Source organism: Numenius arquata, chromosome 8 (genome assembly GCF_964106895.1).
Source record: "Numenius arquata chromosome 8, bNumArq3.hap1.1, whole genome shotgun sequence".
Classification (NCBI taxonomy): domain Eukaryota; kingdom Metazoa; phylum Chordata; class Aves; order Charadriiformes; family Scolopacidae; genus Numenius; species Numenius arquata.
The window spans coordinates 59,857,226-59,876,865 of NC_133583.1; the positions used below are offsets into that span (position 1 = coordinate 59,857,226).

At 44.5% G+C, this 19,640-nt stretch overlaps 1 protein-coding gene across 2 annotated transcripts in view; it reads left to right on the forward strand.

The window, feature by feature from the left end:
• Nucleotides 1-19,640, forward strand: part of ROR1 (receptor tyrosine kinase like orphan receptor 1) — a 174,802-nt gene that overhangs the window by 126,606 nt on the left and 28,556 nt on the right. For both annotated transcript variants that reach the window (XM_074151650.1, XM_074151651.1), the window contains 2 exons: nucleotides 1,786-2,073; nucleotides 3,369-3,399. In XM_074151650.1, coding sequence (XP_074007751.1) covers nucleotides 1,786-2,073; nucleotides 3,369-3,399 — 319 coding nt within the window. The remainder of the gene's footprint in view (nucleotides 1-1,785; nucleotides 2,074-3,368; nucleotides 3,400-19,640) is intronic.

Consider the following 19,640-nt stretch of genomic DNA (forward strand, 5'->3'; position numbering starts at 1 on the left):
CAGAGTTTCCTACCTGCACGTTGAAAGACTAGTATATTCGGTGAAGAAAAAAATATGCGTGGGCAGTTTCTTTGTGCTAAACGTTTATCCTGCGGCTCCTCGGGACCAAGTGAGAACAGGGACGCCTTGTATAAAGTGCTGCGCAAATCCAGGGTAAGAGCTTACGCGCTGAACAGATTAAATGCAAAGGGAAGGGATATCCACATACACAAAACATTAATGAAGGGAGTAGCCAGCGAAGACACGATTAAAGTAAATAATTAGGGAAGTTAATTAGTTGGGCAAGTTAGTTTCACTGAATTTCACTGAATTTTTAGAGTTGGAAGGGACCATAAAGATCATCTAGTCCAACTCACTAAGTTGGTTTTATAACGTGCTGGAGATTTTTTTTCGTGCTTTTAGGCAGGCTTATTGCTGGAGTTAACAGCAGCTGTAGCTGAGAACGGTGGAGCACGAGCAGCACAGCACAGGTCTACTCCCTGATAGGCTTTTCTTGACCTCCTGGGTTGGATGTGATAGGCAGGAGCAGGGTCCAGCCTCTGGATTCCTCGTTCCTTGGCCGCCCTGCTGAGACAGCCAGCAGAGGATAATGGGTTCTGGCCAGTAATGACCACCGTTAGGTCTGAACCTGTGAGACAGAGATGAAAGCCCACGTATTCACGGTGAGGGTGACAAAGCCCTGGAACAGGCTGCCCAGGGAGGTTGTGGAGTCCCCTTCTTTGGAGATCTTCAAGACCCGCCTGGATGCAGTCCTGAGTAGCATTCTCTAAGCAATCCTGCTTCGGCAGGGGAGTTGGACTAGATGATCTATACGGTCCCTTCCAACTCTAAAAAAAAATCAGTGAAATTCAGTGAAATTCCATTCCCTGTACCCAGTCCATCTCGCTCTCTGCCTTTAAAGGATTTAATTAAACGTTGAATACAGCTAACTAGAAATAGTCCTCTTCCCGAACGGTGCAGAATGAAATAGCACTTGACAGGAGAAGGCAGTGCTCGTGAGTGGATTAGAAGAGATTAATTTAGCAAAATTTTGATTTAACATTCTCTATCTTGACAAAAGAATTCTTGATCTTCTGCTTGCACCTCTCATGAGACTCATTTCAGATTTAAGATAAAATGTAGTAATCCCAGCAAGGGAAATACTGAGCGAGAGAAAAAGTCTTCATCTCCTAGATGTGATCCTTATTCCTTCGTCTGTGCAGTTAGTGCTTAGGAAATCATTGGCAACATCCTGTCTGCGCTGCTCTGAGAGTCAGTTGAAAGTGGCTCCGAGATCTTCGCTTCTGAGCAATTCCTTTCATATATTGCTGTATTTTGTGAGTCCTAACGTGAGCGGGAGCAGATCCGTGTAGGCAGAGGCATCAAAATGAGCAGCCAGATTTCTGGTGCATTTTTCGTGCTTATTGGTTGGCAAAAAGGAAAAATAAAAGAACAAAAAGCAGCAGTGTTACCTCCTTTTTCTGTGTTAAATAAAGCCAAATAGGATGATGTTGAGAAAATAGAGCAAACCCATGGGTGCATGAAGGAAGAGAGGTTTCCAAGAAATACAGCATATACTGTAGTGCAATGGAAATTCCAAAATTTGTTCCTTTTACTACCATACAAAACTATGTGGGACCTGTTGCCAGCCCTGAAACATCAATTAACAAGTATTCTCATTTCCTGCTAAACCTGATAGCCACTTCCTTTGTTTCCCTTTCAAAGACGATCATGAGCTTTCTTTAAAATGACATTTCTTGAGCTGGAGGTCTTTATTCACCCTTTTTTTTTCTTTTTACCTAACAGACTACTTCTTGACGCTGGACGAACCTATGAATAACATAACCACCACCCTCGGCCAGACGGCAGAGCTGCACTGCAAAGTCTCTGGCAATCCTCCTCCCACGGTCCGTTGGCTGAAAAATGACGCTCCGGTTGTCCAAGAGCCCCGGAGGATCTCCTTCCGTGCCACAAGCTATGGGTCTCGGCTGCGAATAAGGAACCTGGACACTACAGATACGGGCTACTTCCAGTGCGTGGCGACTAACGGCAGAAAGACTGTCTCTACGACTGGTGTGCTCTTTGTGAAATTCGGTACGCGACCTCCTTTGTCTCTTTGGTCTCTACGTGACCTCTCTTTGCCTCTTTTCTTTGAGAAATTGCAGTTTGCAGTATAGTTTGGGGGCACGTTAGTAAGATATATATACACGCACATATGTATACACACACCTATTAGGTAAAATAAGCACATTTTCCTCAAAGTCAAAGCTTGTATTAAGATAATTGCCTTCAAAGCTGATCTTAAAACTGAGAAGATTCCAACCAAGAAGCAGGTTTTGTGTGTCTTCTCCTCCACCTCCACATTCAGAGGGAAATAAGTCACTGAGATGAAGACCTCTGCACAGGCTCTTGGTTAGTCCTCTAAATAGACAAATGACACATGATGAATCATAGAATCACAGAATGGGTTGGGTTGGAAGGGACCTTAAAGCCCATCCAGTGCCACCCCCTGCCCTGGGTAGGGACACCTCCCACCAGACCAGGTTGCTCCAAGCCCCTTGCAGCCTGGTCCTGAACGCTTCCGGATCCACTTGATCTGTGTGATGAGTTTCATAGTCTTTTTTTCATAAATCTTCCAAATTTTCTAAATTCTAATAAGAAATTAATCATTACACGTTCTCTCATAAGGCAGTTGTTGTCCTTTAGCCTGCATCTGAAATGTAGGAGATTTTTATCTGAACAATCATACTTTTATAGATGCTCCTGTAGAAAACAGTGAGTATCTTTCTGTTTTCTGACTGGAGCAATATTTAATCTCACAATTCAGTTTCTGGAGCAAATACTCATTCGTATGAATGTCCCTGAAATCTGTTTCAGTCCTCCCAGTAGTTGAACTTGCGCTCCATCCTGCCCAGTCCCCCCAGTAGTTGCCCAAATAGAAGCAGGGAGGGCAGTAACAAGGAAACCCTCATGGCCAGAGCCCGCTGGGGCCACAACACGTTTGATCCATGCATCTAAATCAGGCCTAGGGAGAATTCCCTGATAAATTATGAAGATTGACAGGGGGAAATGATGCTGTTTTCTCCCAGTTATAGTTACAACATGCTTTGGTAGAAGCCTCCCGTGGCTTGCTGTAAGCACGGTTGAATTGCAGGATGAGTGTCTCACCTGGTTATTGTCCTCGTCTACGGCGTTTTGCAGAAAATCATTGCTCCAGGATACAAGTCTTGTCTTTGGTACTGAGGAACTGCGACTCGTCTCTTAAACTGCATAAACCACATCCAACATGACAGGCTGCTACTTTTATCTTTTAAAAGGTTTTTCGAAAGCTTCCTGCTCGCTACCTCGCCATAACTCATCACGCTGTTTTTCTTCTGTCACTTTTCCAGGTCCCCCGCCAACAGCAAGTCCAGGATCATCGTAAGTTGTTTCATGTCTGTTATGTCGATTCATTAATCTTGCGTTTCGGCAGTCAGAAGTTCATTTTTCATGTTGTGTGACAGGAGCACTTTTACATTCCACTTTAAGTCAGATAGTATGGTAATTTATTGTAATGGAATTATCTGTCTCTTAGATATATTTTCGTGTTATCATGTCAACTCCTATTTCTTACACTAGACTTCTTAATTTCCGATATTATTACCTTTAGATCCTCTAGTGCCTTCAGTCTTTGAAGTGATCTCAGTGTACATACAGGTATGAGCAGAAACTGATTTTCATACATGGCACGGCCCAATCTGGAAAATATTTATCACTATAAGTAGATTTTACTACCTAGGGGCTTCTTACTGATTTTAAGGGGGCTGATGGTCATAAGCTGTATCTGTATCAATCTGTAGCTGTATTAGTAAACTGTCTTAAAAATGAATTTTTGAAGATTGAGTACGTGGATGGGAAGACTGACTGTTTTTATGAGAGCTCCCTGTATCCTGCTGGGTCTGAGCACTTGCCACATGGTTGTATTTTGGCAGCGGAGCTTCTGTCTTTGGTAGCTTTTGAGAACCGACGTTTATCTTCCCCTCTAGTTTCAAGATGCATGATCAAACTTGCTCACCTTTTATAGTCCCCTGTTGTTTTCAAGTGTGATCTTCAGCTCTTCTGAAGTCTGAAATTAGTTTTGTGGTACTGTGTCCGCTTTATTCAGATTTTACATGCATAGAACAGCGCTAAAACTTGCCTCTCCTGGTGAGGGAAGCTGCACCATTAGAAGAGAAGTACAGTACCAGCTAAAACTTAAAATGAAGCTATTAATACAATGGCAAGGGGTGCAGAAGTTTGGGGATGTGAACATTCCTGACTGTCCTTATAGAAGATGGTTCACAAAGTATTGCAGAGGGTATAAATTAGGGGAAGCATCTGACCACAAAAGGACATGCTAGGATGCCCTCTAATGGAACATCATAAAATGTGTTTTTGTCTTCCCTTTTGAAGTTACCTGACGCGAAGTAACGGAGTTTGTTTTGGAAGGGGAGCTCTTTGCTCGGACTTAGACTCCTTTTTTGTGATTGTGGTGATCTGGGGAGGAAGGCTTCATGGTGCTGTGGGAAGTGGGGACTGTTGTGCTCTTTAGTAGTCTGGAGACTTAATTAATGAGTTGAGAAGATGTGTATTTTGTGTCTGCTTCCACCTAGTTCGGGGTTACCGAAATTTGTAAGGGTAAGCAACACATCCTTGGTGGTCAGAAACCCTCGGCAGAGCAGTGTGAGCACAGAAAGCGGAGAGCTGTGCTGGAATTTCACTGTCTCGGCTACTCAGGATCACCTCACTTTTTAAAAAAAAAAAATAGGTTTGGGAACCTTTTTCCCATTTTTCTCTCCGGCAGGGTTTTGGGGTGGTTTTTTTTTGCCCACAACTTAACTAGCTAAAAGCCTCAGCCAGTTACAGAGAGGTAACAGCAAACGGTCCCTCTAATTCCATGAGTATTGGGCTGAGCTCTGAGGTGATGTCTACGCAGCATCATTCGGACCATGAGGGAAAAAACCAAATAGGTGTCACAAGTGTTAGTTCAGAGACTAGGAGTTTTGGAGTATTACACTCCACCTGAGCTGAGCACCCTTCTTCTACCAGCAGTATCTTAACACAGCCCTGTCTTACTCTGTGTGCAAATCACAGAATCACAGAATCACATAGGTTGGAAGGGACCTTTTAAGATCATCTAGTCCAACCGATTAAACAAAAAAAAAAAAAAACAAAAACAAAAACACCAACCACCAAACCCAACAAAAAAAACAAACAAAAAAACACACACAAAACACCACCCAACACTAATCCATATCCCTGAGCACCATGTCAACTCCTCTCTTGAATACCTCCAGGGATGGTGCCTCAACCACCTCCCTGGGCAGCCCATTCCAATGTCTGACAACCCTTTCAGTAAAGAAATATTTCCTAATATCTAACCTGAACCTCCCCTGGCGTAACTTGAAGCCATTGCCCCTTGTCCTATCATCTGTAACTTGGGAGAAGAAAATCCCATGTATTCACGGAACAACTAATCACTGTTTTCCGTATGCACCATATCAAACATTAAATTGGCTCTATCTAAGGTTTTAATTTTGATTTCAGCATTCGCTGCCCATGGGCACGCACAGGTACAAAGACAAAGAGTGTGAAAAGGTGAAAATAAAGTGTGACTTCTTCTTTAAGAGTTGACTTTATAATTGCGCCTTATAATTTTGTAACCACAAAAGATATTTTATCACACTTCATTAAGTGGGAGGTTGTGGGCTCTGTTTAGTAAGAGGTCACATTGTGCTAAACATTGGAGAGAAACGTCTCCAAAGAAATGTGCAGAGGGATCTCTGTTTTACCAAGTGGAGAACATTTACATTCCTGTAGAAACAAACCAGATTTAATCTATGAAATAAGAGAATCAGGAAGGAGCTTATGAGAAAGAAATGATAAACTTGGAGCTCATACTAAATTAGAGGTTAAAAAAAAAAAAAAAAAGGTCAGCGTATGTCGTCTTGAACCTGGTTCGTGTCTGGTGCCAGTGGAACGAGCGCAAGAGCCTCACGGAGAGCAGCGGTGGGTCAGGTCCCGCCTGCGTGAAGCGAAATCGCAAAGAGAAACGGCACGTTGTGGAATGCGGGAGAGAAATTGCCTGGAAATCTGTTCCTCGCTGCTTGCTGTTCTTTCCACGCCAACAATATCTCGAGTATTGTATAGCCTAGTCATGCATAGCCTTCTCCCCCTACAAGTTGGCAACCTACTTCGTAGCTATGAAATGAATGAAAATGTGGTGGAAGTGCCTGTGGTAGGAGTGATCCCACATTACAGAGGTAAGTGTCATAAAACAGTGACATAAAACATTTGAAGGAATATTGGTTAAAGGCAGCAGTACTCTTCAGCACAGGGGAACAGAGCATTTTGCACAGCTCTGCTATATTTTCTTGTCTGAAAAACAAATTTATTTAAGTTGTTACAGAGATTAAAACATAGTTTTTCCGGTGTTTTGATTGCAGATTTCTTTAAATATGAAGATAATTTAGATCCTGCTCCCTGTGGGACCATCCGAATGCATCAGCCCTCAGAATCTGACGTTGTTGCATAGTCTTGATGCCATTTTAGGACTCCTCGTTGGTATTAGATGAGCAATAGGTACAGCCATGAGGAATACCTGCTTTTATCCGTGAAAACTAACCCCATCCATGCCAGGCTCAATTTTCAAGTTCCAGGGTGACAGATGTACTCCATGGGGAAACACTTCCTTCAAGGAATAGTCCTGGGAGCTGGGTTAGAAAATATCATCCTGCCATTTCTTAAAAGCTTAGGGCGTCAGTCCTGGTGCTTGGGGTAAACTGGCTGTGGGTCCATGGGTCCACCTGATTTTGGTTCCCCAAAATACCTTCACAGGAACCTGTATCTCTCTTCCCCTGCTGGGAAGGCTGGTGTTGCTCTGAACAAAGGGACAACTACTGTACGTCATCATAGGGATATATCTTATTATTTTACGGTGGTTGAAGGAAGGGGGAATATGGAAAGCACTTTGAAGGATGTTGTGGAGATGAAGATTCCTACTTGGACAGTGTTTGTGCTTTATCAGCATGAGTTTCTTCTCCTAGGATAAGGCAGTGAACAAAATCTATGGCAAGTAGCGGCCTTTCTCAGCGGGGGCGCTTTTCCCATGTTGTCTTTATCAGTTTACCATGAGTGGAAAGTTGTGTTCATTTAAGGATTTAATTTGAGGATCATGTTTTTTTAAAAAAAAAATCCACATGCTCAGCACTTTTTCTCCACGTAACTTAGAGGTGCAGAGTTCTGCACTGATGCGATGGCAGAAAAATAGATGGGCCAACTGCAGCTTGGAAATAAAAAGGTTAAATGGGTGATTTCTGTAAAAGAAGACAGGCAGTGCTAGATAACATAATAATTCATGTGTGTGTTATATCCGTATCCTTTCTGCTTTCCTTAAGCGCTGTTACAGTCAGCTAGAGCCAAAAGCCTGATTTGCAAATCAGCCGGAAGCGAAAGAAAGAAACTCCAGCAGAAACAGACCGCTGGAGTCCGTAAGGAAATCCAGAATCCCGAGGTCTCGGGGCAGTGAAAAGCACTGGCTGACCTGAACGTCCTTCCTTTAACTCTCCTGCCTTTGGCAAAGGTCGGCTTTAAAGCCCTTATCTGCCAGCCCGTGGAGTTACATTCCATTAACGTGCTCTGCCGCTCTGCGTCTCTGGCGTAGCTCGGAGAAGCTTTCCTTTAAAAAGTAAAAACAACCCACGCTCCCGCTTTATAAATAAATCATTATTTTATCTTGGGTTTGGCCGGAAGGTGCCGCAGATAGAGCACGGGCTCCAAGCAGCGTGGTGAGCTGTGGGGAGAGTGCCCAGGGACCAGGTGGCCGCGCCGGCTCCGGCTCTCGGGCTACTGGAATAGTTTCCGTAAAGTGGATGGTGTCAAGGGCACCTCCACGACCGGCAGGAGTCTAGTGGCGGGGGGGGGGGCTTCTTCTGGCGGATAAGCCAGATCCTGCTGGCTCTTGGTGTAAGAAGTCACCATCAGCTGATTTAGCTGCTTCTTTTTTTCCATGGAATTTATGAATGCAAACTCAAATTGAATTCATTGACTAATTGGAAGAAGATCACGGAATCACGGAATTGTCAGAGTTGGAAGGGACCTCTAGAGATCACCTAGTCCAGCTCCCCTGCTTAAAGCAGGATTGCCTAGAGCACATCACTCAGGACTGCAGACTCAAAGGGAGCATTTTGCTAAGTTCACTCTTTTCCAGCATGTGTCGGTGTATACTTGTGCGTTGCATAGTTCAGTGTGTGTATATATGTGGTACACACACTTTCTCTCTATATATATGTATAGTGTACACACATATATATTCATGGCTGTAGCCACCGTGTCTAAAAATTTCCTGAAAGACCATAACTTTATTCTTGAAGTTCCTATGCTTGACATCACTTTGAAACTCACTTTTTCTCATGATCCGTGGCGAGGTTTGGTCCTTTAAGAATGTAGAAGAGTGTATCTGAACCTCAGGTCTCTCCGGTTGCTACAGAGATGGAAATCAGAAAGGGCTGAGGTCAGAGCACAGCAGATTCCCGCAGATGAGAGAATTTAATATAACAATAGAGGTACTTTGGCCTGGAAAATGATCGCGTGCCCAATCTTTTCCATTATTATTGTCCTTTTTTTCTCATTCTGTATTGTTTCCACTACCTGGAGCGATGGCCCCTGTGCTTGCCCTCAACTTCACCCGCTCCAGGAGAAATCCTGGCGCAAGGCACTGAAATTCAAGGAGGTGGAGCAAACTTGCACTCTGTTCAAGAACTTCCACAAGAGCCCCAGTGGGAAAGAAAATAAAAATGCTTTTTTTACCTTTTTATATATGGTCCAGTCTAAAAGCGAGCTAGACAAACCCTTCTGGAGTGTGGTCCAGTGGGAAGAGTTCAGGAAAATGCTCTGTATCTTCATAGAATCATAGAATGGTTCGGGTTGGAAGGGACCTTAAAGGTCATCGAGTTCCAACCCCCTGCCCTGGGCAGGGACACCTCCCACTCCGACATCTTCTGTATCAGAGATGTACAAAACCAATTTATTGTGTTATGAGCACGTTTCAAAAAGGCTTAACCCGCAGGTGAGATATTTCACTCAACAACGCAGACTTTTGACTTTGTTACAGTGGAGACATCGGACGAACGGCATGGACGGCACCTCTTGGAAGCGTTCTTTATGTTCGCAAGACGTGGTGTTTTTGGGTTTTAGAGGAGAAAAATGTCTAACTCATCAATATTGCTGCTCTTGGGTGTGCAGTGGCTACTGCGCGTCAGAGGGACAATGGAGTGAATGTAGATCAGGCAGGACGTGTATGCCACGGACTGGCACCTCCTGAGTACAGTTTATACAGTCCTTGTGTCAGGATTGCTCTTGAACAGTCCTTTTGTTCTCAACGGAGCCTTTTCTATATATATAACCCAAATATGGTATTGTTTTGTTCTTTATTTAACCACTGGGAATGAGGAGAGGAGAGGAGGAAAAGAGGAAAGGAGAGGGCTGTAATTTTAAAGGGCATTTGATTCATAAAATCAAATGGGGTTTGTGATTCCCAGAAATAGCTTGCAAGGCTTGTGAAACCACAAGCCCCACAGGATTCTCCCATCCTCTTTTTCAGTGATTAAGATTTTTTTTTTTTTTTAAAGTTAAACACATCTGGGTTTTTTAGTAAAACAGATCTTTTATACAGTGGCTCTGTGTGGCTGGATGTCAGCGTGGTTCCTTCAACAAGAAAACGCGTAACCACTGGCCAGCGTCCAGGTGAGACTTGGCCAACTGTGTATTTGATGGTGGATTTCATGGAGTAACAAGGAGACTTTCCCCTTTTGGCCCTAGAAGGTAAATTTTATAGAAGAAAAAATGCCAATAAAGAGGCAAGAGTAGATTCACGGGAGAGCAGCATCCTGAGACCCAGCTCCCTGCTGGTTCCCACCGCCCGCCCACAGCACCCCGGGGCTCCTGCATCTGTGCTGAGCACCATCCTGGACCTCCAGGGTCTCAATGAAGGAAGACTTACTTGATTTCCAGTCCTGTAACGTGTTTTGTGGCCATCACAGAAACTACCTCAGTGGAAATTTTGAACGAGGAATGCAAGTCCCGGGAGCTTTGGCGCGGGGTCTTTTATAGCCCCGCTGCATGTTGGTGGAACAGCTTGTATGTTCGGCGTAGAGGAGCTGAGACGCAAACCCGAAGTGGGATATTCTATGTGGAGGCCAATATAAATATATTTGTGCAAAAAAATCACGCGGTATGAAGATGGAGTCTGAGTGGCTGATGCTGACAGAAACCATGTTACGTTCTGTTGCATTACTTCATTCGAGTGAAAATAATACTCCCTTAGTTTTGCCAGGGCCTGAGGGTCAGATTATCTGCCGAGAGCATGCCAGTCGTGGAAATGAAGTGTTTCCTGGGAGGGCAGGACTTGGTCCTCCTCACTGGGGCTTTGATCTGGTGCTCACTTATCTGCTGTGCCACCGTCTCACCTTTTCCCTTGTTCTGATTATTCTGCTGCGGTTTTCTTTGCGACGTTCCTGTAGCGTCGCGGGCAGTGAGGTGACCGCTGAGGCACCAGGGTGTATGGTTTAGGAGGGGACATGCTCTTGGGGCCTTCCCAAGCAAGCAAAAATAAATGAAAACCCCTGGATAAACGTAGTATAGAATTTAGGAAGCCATATTTGTGTCTTGCATTAAATGAATTGGCTACAGACAATATTCTAGTGCGTTTTATCTACCTCGGGGTACTTCTGTAGCTAAATATACACATTATCTGAGAATCCCAGGATCCTTTGCCTCTTTACCTCCTCTTATCTCCCAGACCACATATGGGAAATTGAGCCAGAGTGAGATTAAAGGTGTGTTTCAGTTGCCTTAACGGCAGTTATTTGTGCCATGCTGGTCACCTTCTCTGGGTTTGACACCTCTGGGGGGATGTGACCAAGCTATGGAATGTGCAGCCTATAATGAAGTAGAGAATTGAGCTCTGTCTCTGGAGGAACAGGCCAAATCCTGAGCCACGGGGTTATTGTTCTTGTCTGCTGCAGCCCTGCAACGTCCACGGGTTTTCGTGTGAGCAATGCTGCAAAAATCCCAGTTCTTTGCCACAGAGCTCTTACCCCAGCTCTTACTAATGAAGTGGGTTAAACTGTATTTTGTTATACTGGGGTAAGTCTACAGAGAAGAAGCTGGCCTGTAGTTTGGAGAAAGGTTGACCTCAGAAAGTGCTTTTCGCTTTTGAAAGGGTATCTGATAAATATTATTGCGAATTTTAACTGAGGTGTTCCGCTCTTATCTGCCTGCAGTGCAAACAGAAAGCCCTTCTGTCTTCATGCGGCACAAAGGAAAGGTATGACACAACATGGAGACATAGCTGTATTATCTAAAAGCAAATTAATTAGGCTGATGTCAATATTTTTTTAACTGGGGAGGGAAAAATGAGTGAAGTACATTATGACTTTGGAGCCAGAGCTCCCTAATGCATTTTTGTAATGTGAGGGAAAAACAATGTGCTGTTAAGAGCTGGATTTGTTTTCATTCTGCACAGGATCACCCATAGCAACTACATATGCAAATAAATGTTTGGTATAGAAATGGCCTTTGTGGAATGCTACAGCCAGTAGTTGAAAAGTATTTGTACTTCGATTTCTACGAGGCTTTAATATGGCCTGGTGGTATAGTCAGTAATGCCAGACACTGCAGAAAGGTTTTGTAGCAGGACAGTCCTACCCCCTGCCCTGGGCAGGGACACTTCCCACCAGACCAGGTTGCTCCAAGCCCCCTCCAACTTGGCCTTGAACCCCTCCAGGGATGGGGCAGCCACAGCTTCTCTGGGCAACCTGGGCCAGGCTCTCACCACCCTCACAGCAAAGAAGTTGTTCCCCACGTCTCATCTCCATCTCCCCTCTTTCAGTGTCAAACCCTTCCCCCTCCTCCTATGGCTCCCCTCCCTGATCCAGAGTCCCTCCCCAGCTTTCCTGGAGCCCCTTGAGGGACTGGAAGGGGCTCGAAGGTCTCCCCGGAGCCTTCTCTTCTCCAGGCTGAACCCCCCCAACTCTCGCAGCAGAGGGCCTCCAGCCCTTGGACCATCTTCAAGGCTTCCTCTGGACCTGTTCCAACAGGTCCATGTCCTTCCTGTGCTGTTCCCAGCACAATTCCCACTGCACATCCAAAATGAGGAAAAAGAGAGTATGTACGATGCATTTTATACAGTGAGAGAGTTTCTCAACGTGCCCGCAGAGGAGAGAAGGAGGCAGGCAGGGTGGGTTGTGTGTGTGTTACAACCCACAGTGGAAGTGAAGATGAAAATGTCAAATTGCTTTTACTTGCTTAGGAAGTGCTCAGCTTTCAGCATCTTGGAAATACTGGATCTGGTTTTTGTGCCTTTTTATATTCTGCTGCTTTTTAGGATGTTAACGTAGCCTTGCTGCAGGAGTCCTGTTGCACTGAGCTTGTTTGACCACGTTGGCTAAATGCTGAGGATAACACTGAAAGTTGAATTTATTCAGTCTTTAAAAGATACCTTATTGGCATTTTTTAACACTGTGGATCTAGGGGTATTTCAAATTCCACACGGGAATCTGGAGGGGGCTGAGACATAAAGTGCAAGTAGAGGATAGATTTTCCTTTCTCTAATTGGTTGTCTCAATTGTCAGTGTTTGTACAAACACTTAAAGAAATCCTGTAATTATATAATTTTGCCCTGAGTTACAGATTGTGTGCATATTTTCTGGATTTATTTAAAAAGGAGCAAAATGAAGATCATTTTGAAATTTCTTCTGTTTGGCAACAGAAAGGGAAAAAAAAAGTCAGGAAAGGCTGAAAAGTTGCATGACTGACCCTGATCATCTCCTGCAGCCCTGGGGGTATTGTGTTTATGGAGATATTCTTTAGTTGCTGCAAAAAAAAAAGAAAAAAAAGATCATTACTCACAGTCGGCAATCTGTGTCGTCTAAGTCTGATAATAAACTGAGTCTTGTGAGTTAAACCAAATAGTCAGACCTGCCAAGTGTTGTTCCTATTAATGCTGTATATCCTTAATGTCACACAGAGGCCTTTTTCCCACTGAACTCCTGGCAGAAGCTGTCTGGGTAGGAGTTCAATCCACCCCAGGACAGAGGACCGGAGCTACTAAGCTCCACGTTAAGGCTGCAGCTAAGACTGTTTGGGAAAAAAGTATTGGATTTGATTAAAAATATTGAGCCATCAGTATTTGGTTTTATTCCATGTTGAAATGAAGCTGACGCCATCAAGAGTTTTTCTCAGAAAACAAACGCTGTGTCGCCCCTAGCCCGGGATATGCTCACTTGAGAGGAGGAAGATGCTGGCGCTGCCTTACAGCAGAGATATAACCTGGTTTTCCCATATTTCATGTGGTCATTCCAGATAACAGCTACTTTGAGGCCAACCCAAAAGCTCCTTCTGGAACTGCTGAAAGATTGCAGCAGCAACTTCATCCAAACCACTGTGTTTCTGTGAAACGTTCCAGTTTTCAGAAGACGATGTTTTCTCTCCAAGATCATTTTCATCAAAAAAAATTTTCTCATTTAGCTCTAATCGTAAGGGCAATTTAAATGACTTACAAGGAATTCTTTGAGCCCGAAGGCTGTGAGGCAAGAGCTGACAATATTACAATTAATTTCACCCTTCCTGGACCGGGTCAGGTTACAGCACTGGCTAAACAGAGCCTGTCTTTGTGCTGCTTTATTTTGGATAGGACTTGCCCTGAATGTATGTCTTGTCCTCAAAGAGGGCAAATAAAAAAATATGGTTTAGAGTGTCTCTGATTCGCCTGGGATTAGACCTGATTTGGGTTAGGCTCGGACAACACGGTATCTTGAAGTTTCTGGCAGAGATTATTGGTCTGTTGTTTTATTTGTGTGTATTTACAGCACAGGACCTTCTTCCTTGATTCTTCGTCTAAGAATTGCTAAAATAGAGATGGGTGCTGTCGTGTTGGGGAGGAACAGTGTGTTTTACAATGTAGCCCAAGTGCCGGAGCCACCTCCTTCCCAATCCTAGGCTTTTGGAGCTGTCTATTCTATTTTGGGGGTTTGCTGGTCTATCTTGGAAAAAAAAAAAACAAAACACCAAAAAACTAAAAAACTGGAAACCAACCTCCTTGATTTCCCTTCCCACCAGCCAGCGGTGGGATTGCGGGAGAATACATTACTGGAGTCTCTCTTGTCTGGCTGCTGGCTCCTCAGCACTATTGCCCAATGGGTAGAGGTGTTACTTCTGGGGAGGTGGGTGTGAAGGGCTTTAGATGTAGGAGGAAAGGAGGGAGATACTTGTATGTGTGTATAAAATGATTTCTAGCTGTCATGGAATGAGTTAAATTTAACTAAGTCAGCAAATTAACCAATGAAATTGTGAGTCGATCATCTTTATTACGATTTTCTGGTCTTGGACAGTCTGGTTTTACTTAAAAACCTGCAACTTCTGGTGGCTCAGTATCCTTACAGCACTTTCCTGGGTTTCGGACCGTTTGCACAGCCGTGGGAGTTGGTCAGGTGTAAGGGGTGGAATAAGGAAATAGTCAAACATTTCAGAAACCAGTTAATGTCTGAGATCATCTCCAAGGTACGGTGAGATTCCCCTGTGCCGTTAAGGCCTTTAATTATAAGGAAAACCCTATTTAAAGGCCTATAATGTTTCTGTGGTTGTAATAAAATATCCTGCATAACCAGGTAGTAAAACCTCAGTGGGCAAATCTCAATCTCTTTCTCATTTTGTTCTTCTGTGGTGCCCAGCTGTTGTTGATATTCCTTAAACGAATCCTCTTCTGCTGTTTTCGGTTTGTGTCGATGGGGAACCAAGAAAAGGAGGAGCAATGAGGGCTCTGGCGGAGGTTCGTCAGATCGTTACGGCGTGCGATGGCTCGAATCCGGGCAAAACTTCAAGCGGGTTTTTTGTTTTATCTGCTGAGCTGCCAGCCTCGCCGGCAGCGGGCTGAAAAGTGAATTAAGATGAAACATTTGAAACATTAAGAGTAGTGAAAGCTCCGGTGGCTTGTGGTAGCAATTATTCAAGAGAATAAAAAATAGTAATAATAATAATAATAATTATGGTGTGGCAAACAAAGCATGGGTAGTGGGAGGGGGAGAGGCGGTGTCTGTGGCCTGCGCCTGATGGATTTGTTTCCTGTCCTGGGCTCTCTTTCACCCACGTGAAAAGTCGTCTCTGTCCATACGGAGCCCCCTTCTTCCTGCCCCTCCTCCCACAGGCACTTTATGCTTCTCCTCCCCCTTCAGATGGACTCGGCACCAAACCTTTGCTTTTTCCCTAATGAGACCCTAATGAAACCCTAATGAGGGTTGTAATTAATGGAGCAGGGTCAAGTTGGAGGCCTGTAACCAGCGGTGTCCCCCAGGTGTCGGTACTCGGCCCAGTCCTGTTCAACATATTCATCAGTGACCTGGATGAGGGGACAGAGTGTATCCTCAGCAAGTTCACTGCTGATACCAAACTGGGAGGGCTGGCCGACGCTCCAGAGGGCTGCGCTGCCATCCAGCGTGACCTGAACAGGCTGGAGAGCTGGGCAGAGAAGAACCTAATGACGTTCAACAAGGGCAAATACAGGGTCCTGCACCTGGGGAGGAAGAACCCCAGGCACGAATATAGGTTAGGGATGGATCTTCTGGAAAACACTACTGAGGAGAAGGATCTGGGAGTCCTGGTGGATGACAAACTTTCCATGAGCCAGCAATGTGCCCTTGTTGCCAAGAGGGCCAATGGGATCCTGGGCTGCACAGGGAAGAGTGTGGCCAGTAGGTCAAGGGAGGTCATTCTTCCCCTCTGCTCTGCACTGGTGAGGCCACAACTAGAATACTGCGTCCAGTTCTGGGCTCCCCAGTTCAAGAGAGACAGGGAAGTACTGGAGAGAGTCCAGCGAAGGGCAGCTAAGATGATTGAGGGATTGGAGCATCTCCCTTGTGAGGAAAGGCTCAAAGAGCTGGGGCTCTTTAGCCTGGAGAAGAGAAGGCTGAGGGGAGACCTTATCTATGTTTACAAGTACCTAAAGGGTGGGTTGAAGGAGGATGGAGCCGAACTCTTTTCAGTGGTTCCCAGTGACAGGACGAGGGGCAACGGGCACAAGCTGGAACATAGGAAGTTCCATTTAAATACGAGGCGAAACTTCTTTTTGATGAGGGTGCCAGCAATTTAAAAGGGCCACCCAACGCCATTGGGAGCCAACATCAGGAGCGAGGTGAGCAAGAGCCCCATAACAAAGGGGCTGCAAAAGCCCAGGTGAAGTTGGAGGGAACAGTCCTCATCCCAAACTAACAGTGGGGCTCCCTGTTGTGAGGACATGTCAGTCTTGCTGAGCTCAACTCAAGAGTTGACACCGGGCTTCCACAGCCTTTAGGAGAAGCAGTGGTTTCAGGCTTGGGCCAAGTGTTTATTGAATCTAGTAGAAACATGAAAAATGGGAATAAATCTGTATTGACCCAGGGTGCTTTCACTGTGCAATATGGTGTAAAACCTTCAGAATGAGTTTTTCCTATAAAGATAACATCGTTGAGCTGCCCGCCTGTACGTAGTTACCTACTCAGTTGCAATTTGTGTGACTTCATCACAAAATCATTAAGTGCGAGGAAGAAGATCATAAGGTGTTAACATTATTTATCCTGATAATTGCAAACACGCCTGATGCTCTAGCTTTGGCCGTGCAAAGCAATAACCCTGAGCGACTTCAGATACTGTAAAAGGAGTTGATCATCAATTTCAGAATGCGTCAAGTTTATTGATCTCGTTAACAGGAAAATCTGTGTGGTTACCTCGATGGGGAAAGGAAGCAGTTATCATCTGACCTGTTACTAGTTGGATGCTATTATTGATGCCTGAGCCAACAAAGATCCGTGTTAAGCAAAAATTAATCGCAAACGTTACCCTGCCATAGTTTTCCAGGCAAATTTCTCCTGTCAGTAAATTTACTTTAAATAAATAAATACATTTTCTCTCACTCCTGATTTTGCCCGAGATGAATGGGCACATTCTTTTGCCACAGTTCTGCCTGGCAATTAGCACTGAGAACACTTAGCAAGTTGATCCCCTTTCAAGGTTCACAGCTAGTTCAGAGATTTGGAGGGCTTAGAGGTGAGAATAGATCTTTGCAGTCCTCCATGGAGCCATCCCGGGGACTACACAGGCTGTCGTACTTCTCTCGGGTACGTTATGTTCCAAATCCGGTGGTTTTGAATTAACGAGGGCACATCCTTGGGGGAAGAAAAAAAAAAAAAAAAGAAGCGTCATGTTGATTTTATCTGTCTTTAACTTCTGAACAAGCTTGTGCCATGTCACGTCAAATGTCTTTATAAGATTCTAAATATACAAACATTGTTATCTTTATAACCCAACTCCGGACTTTGCCAAAGCGCATCTGAGAGGTCTCTTTTCCGTAAGCTCATGGGAATCACCACCAGCTCTGTTACTGCCTCAAATCCGGCGTTGTTTGGCCTTCCTTTCAGCCGTCGCACTGTTTTGTCTTGGACGGTGTAAGGCCGGCAGACGTGGAGTCACTTGGGTCTTTCCACGGTGCGTGTGAGGGCTCTCGGGCGGTTGGATGGGTCAACAGATCATGGGAACGTTGTCTTGTACAGTTCTCGGGTGCAAGACCACGACACTGTCTTGACCCACCTGTCTTTAAAAGATCTGGTTTTAGTAGGTCCTGCCTAATGTCTTCTTTAGTTACTTTTGGAATAGAAACTATTTTGCTGTATTTATACGATAGGTAAATAAGTGCATTTTCTCTGCCTTATTTCCGCCATTTCCATCGTGTGAGAAACAACTATGAATTATAGCTGAATCTCCTAATCTTGGACCTAAAAGCATAGTGAAAGCCTCTTCTGTACCGTTTGCAGCTATGCTGCTTCCAGAAATCTCCTTGTCTGACTTTTGGTAATTTTTTAGCATCTATTTAAAATTTGGTGGTGCCAGTTTTTCCTCCTCAACAGATGCAAATTAGCCCAGGCACAAGGAGCAGGGGAGGATTTGACCTTCCATGAGTGCACCGTCTTTTGTGGATTTGAAAGGAATAGAAGATAACGAGAGAAAATACTATTTTAGCAGTGATAGATGTGAAGGAATGATCTGGAGAGTGTTTGCCTTGCGTTGGGAGCCGTGTTTGGGGCAATAATTGGCATCAGGAGCTGCGACTGTTTCAGAGTCTGATCTCAGCTGTTCGGGGATGAACCCAAATCCATGGGTTTCTGCAGAGCTGCTCCGTATTTTTCCTCCGTGAGAATAACCCGGGAATGTTACTCCATCCTTGGCATCTAAGGCGTTTTTGTGAGACAAAATCGGCAGTCGTGGTCGTGCCAAAATAAAGTTCCTTGGCTGGATAAAAGGAGCAAGGGTATATAAATACCAGCGTTTCCTTTGATTTTTGCTTCACACGGACTGTGCGTAAATCGCGTTGCTGCATGGATGGTATGTGTGCATGCCTTTTTACATGGTGGTTGGCTTAATCCTTACTTAATTTTTATACAGTTGTAAAATATGTGTTTTATATTACCAGACCACGATAAGAGTTAGTGTTGATACGAACCAGCCTTTCACCTACTCAAAGATAAAAAGCCAGCTTTTAGATGTGATAAAGTACAACTGCAGAAGTACGTACTGGACAGACTTTATTAAAACAAGGTTCTAGAAACAGTTCTGTTATCTTAACTAATATTTTTCCAATGACGGAATGCCTGTATATCATACATAACGTGCATATAGCCTTATCAATACCAATTAATTTCAGAATTACAGCTGAAATCTTGGTGTTGCAGAGCTCAGCCCACCACGCCGTGCGGAGACAGGTAGGAGGTCTGGCAGACACGGCTGTGCTTTCTTACCGAGCATTACCCAGGTGGCCGAGAAAGCCAACGGCATCCTGGCTTGTATTAGAAATAGCGTGACCAGCAGAAGTCAGGAGGTGATTGTGCCCCTGTACTCAGCACTGGTGAGGCCACACCTGGAGTATTGTGTCCAGTTTTGGGCGCCTCAATACAAGAGAGATATGGAGGTGCTGGAGCGAGTGCAGAGGAGGGCAACGAAGCTGGTGAAGGGCCTGGAGAATAAATCTTATGAAGAGAGATTGAAGGAGCTGGGACTGTTTAGTTTGAGGAAGAGGAGGCTGAGGGGAGACCTCATCACTCTCTATAACTACTTGAAAGGACACTGTAGAGAGGTTGGTGCTGGTCTCTTCTCACAGGTAATTAGCGATAGAACAAGAGGGAATGGCTTCAAGCTCCAACAGGGTAGGTTTAGACTGGACATTAGGAAACAATTCTTTACAGAAAGAGTGGTCAGATGCTGGAACAGGCTGCCCAGGGAGGTGGTTGAGTCACCATCCCTGGATGTGTTTAAGAGTCGCTCAGATGTGGTGTTGGGGGATATGGTATAGGGGAGAATTTTGTAGAGTAGGGTTGATGGTTGGACTCGATGATCCCAAGGGTCTTTTCCAACCTGAAGGATTCTATGATTGGTACAGCTGATATTCTAAGTACCCCAAATATAATTTGCATCAAAGTATACTAGTAATCATGTAAAATGTCTTAGAAATTTGTGATCCACTCCCAGCAGCAAGTTAGCACAATTACTTCTAATGCAGAATTCTGTGGAATTACTATTCTTGATTGCTGACACGCTGGAATAGTCAAATAAAACTGAATAAA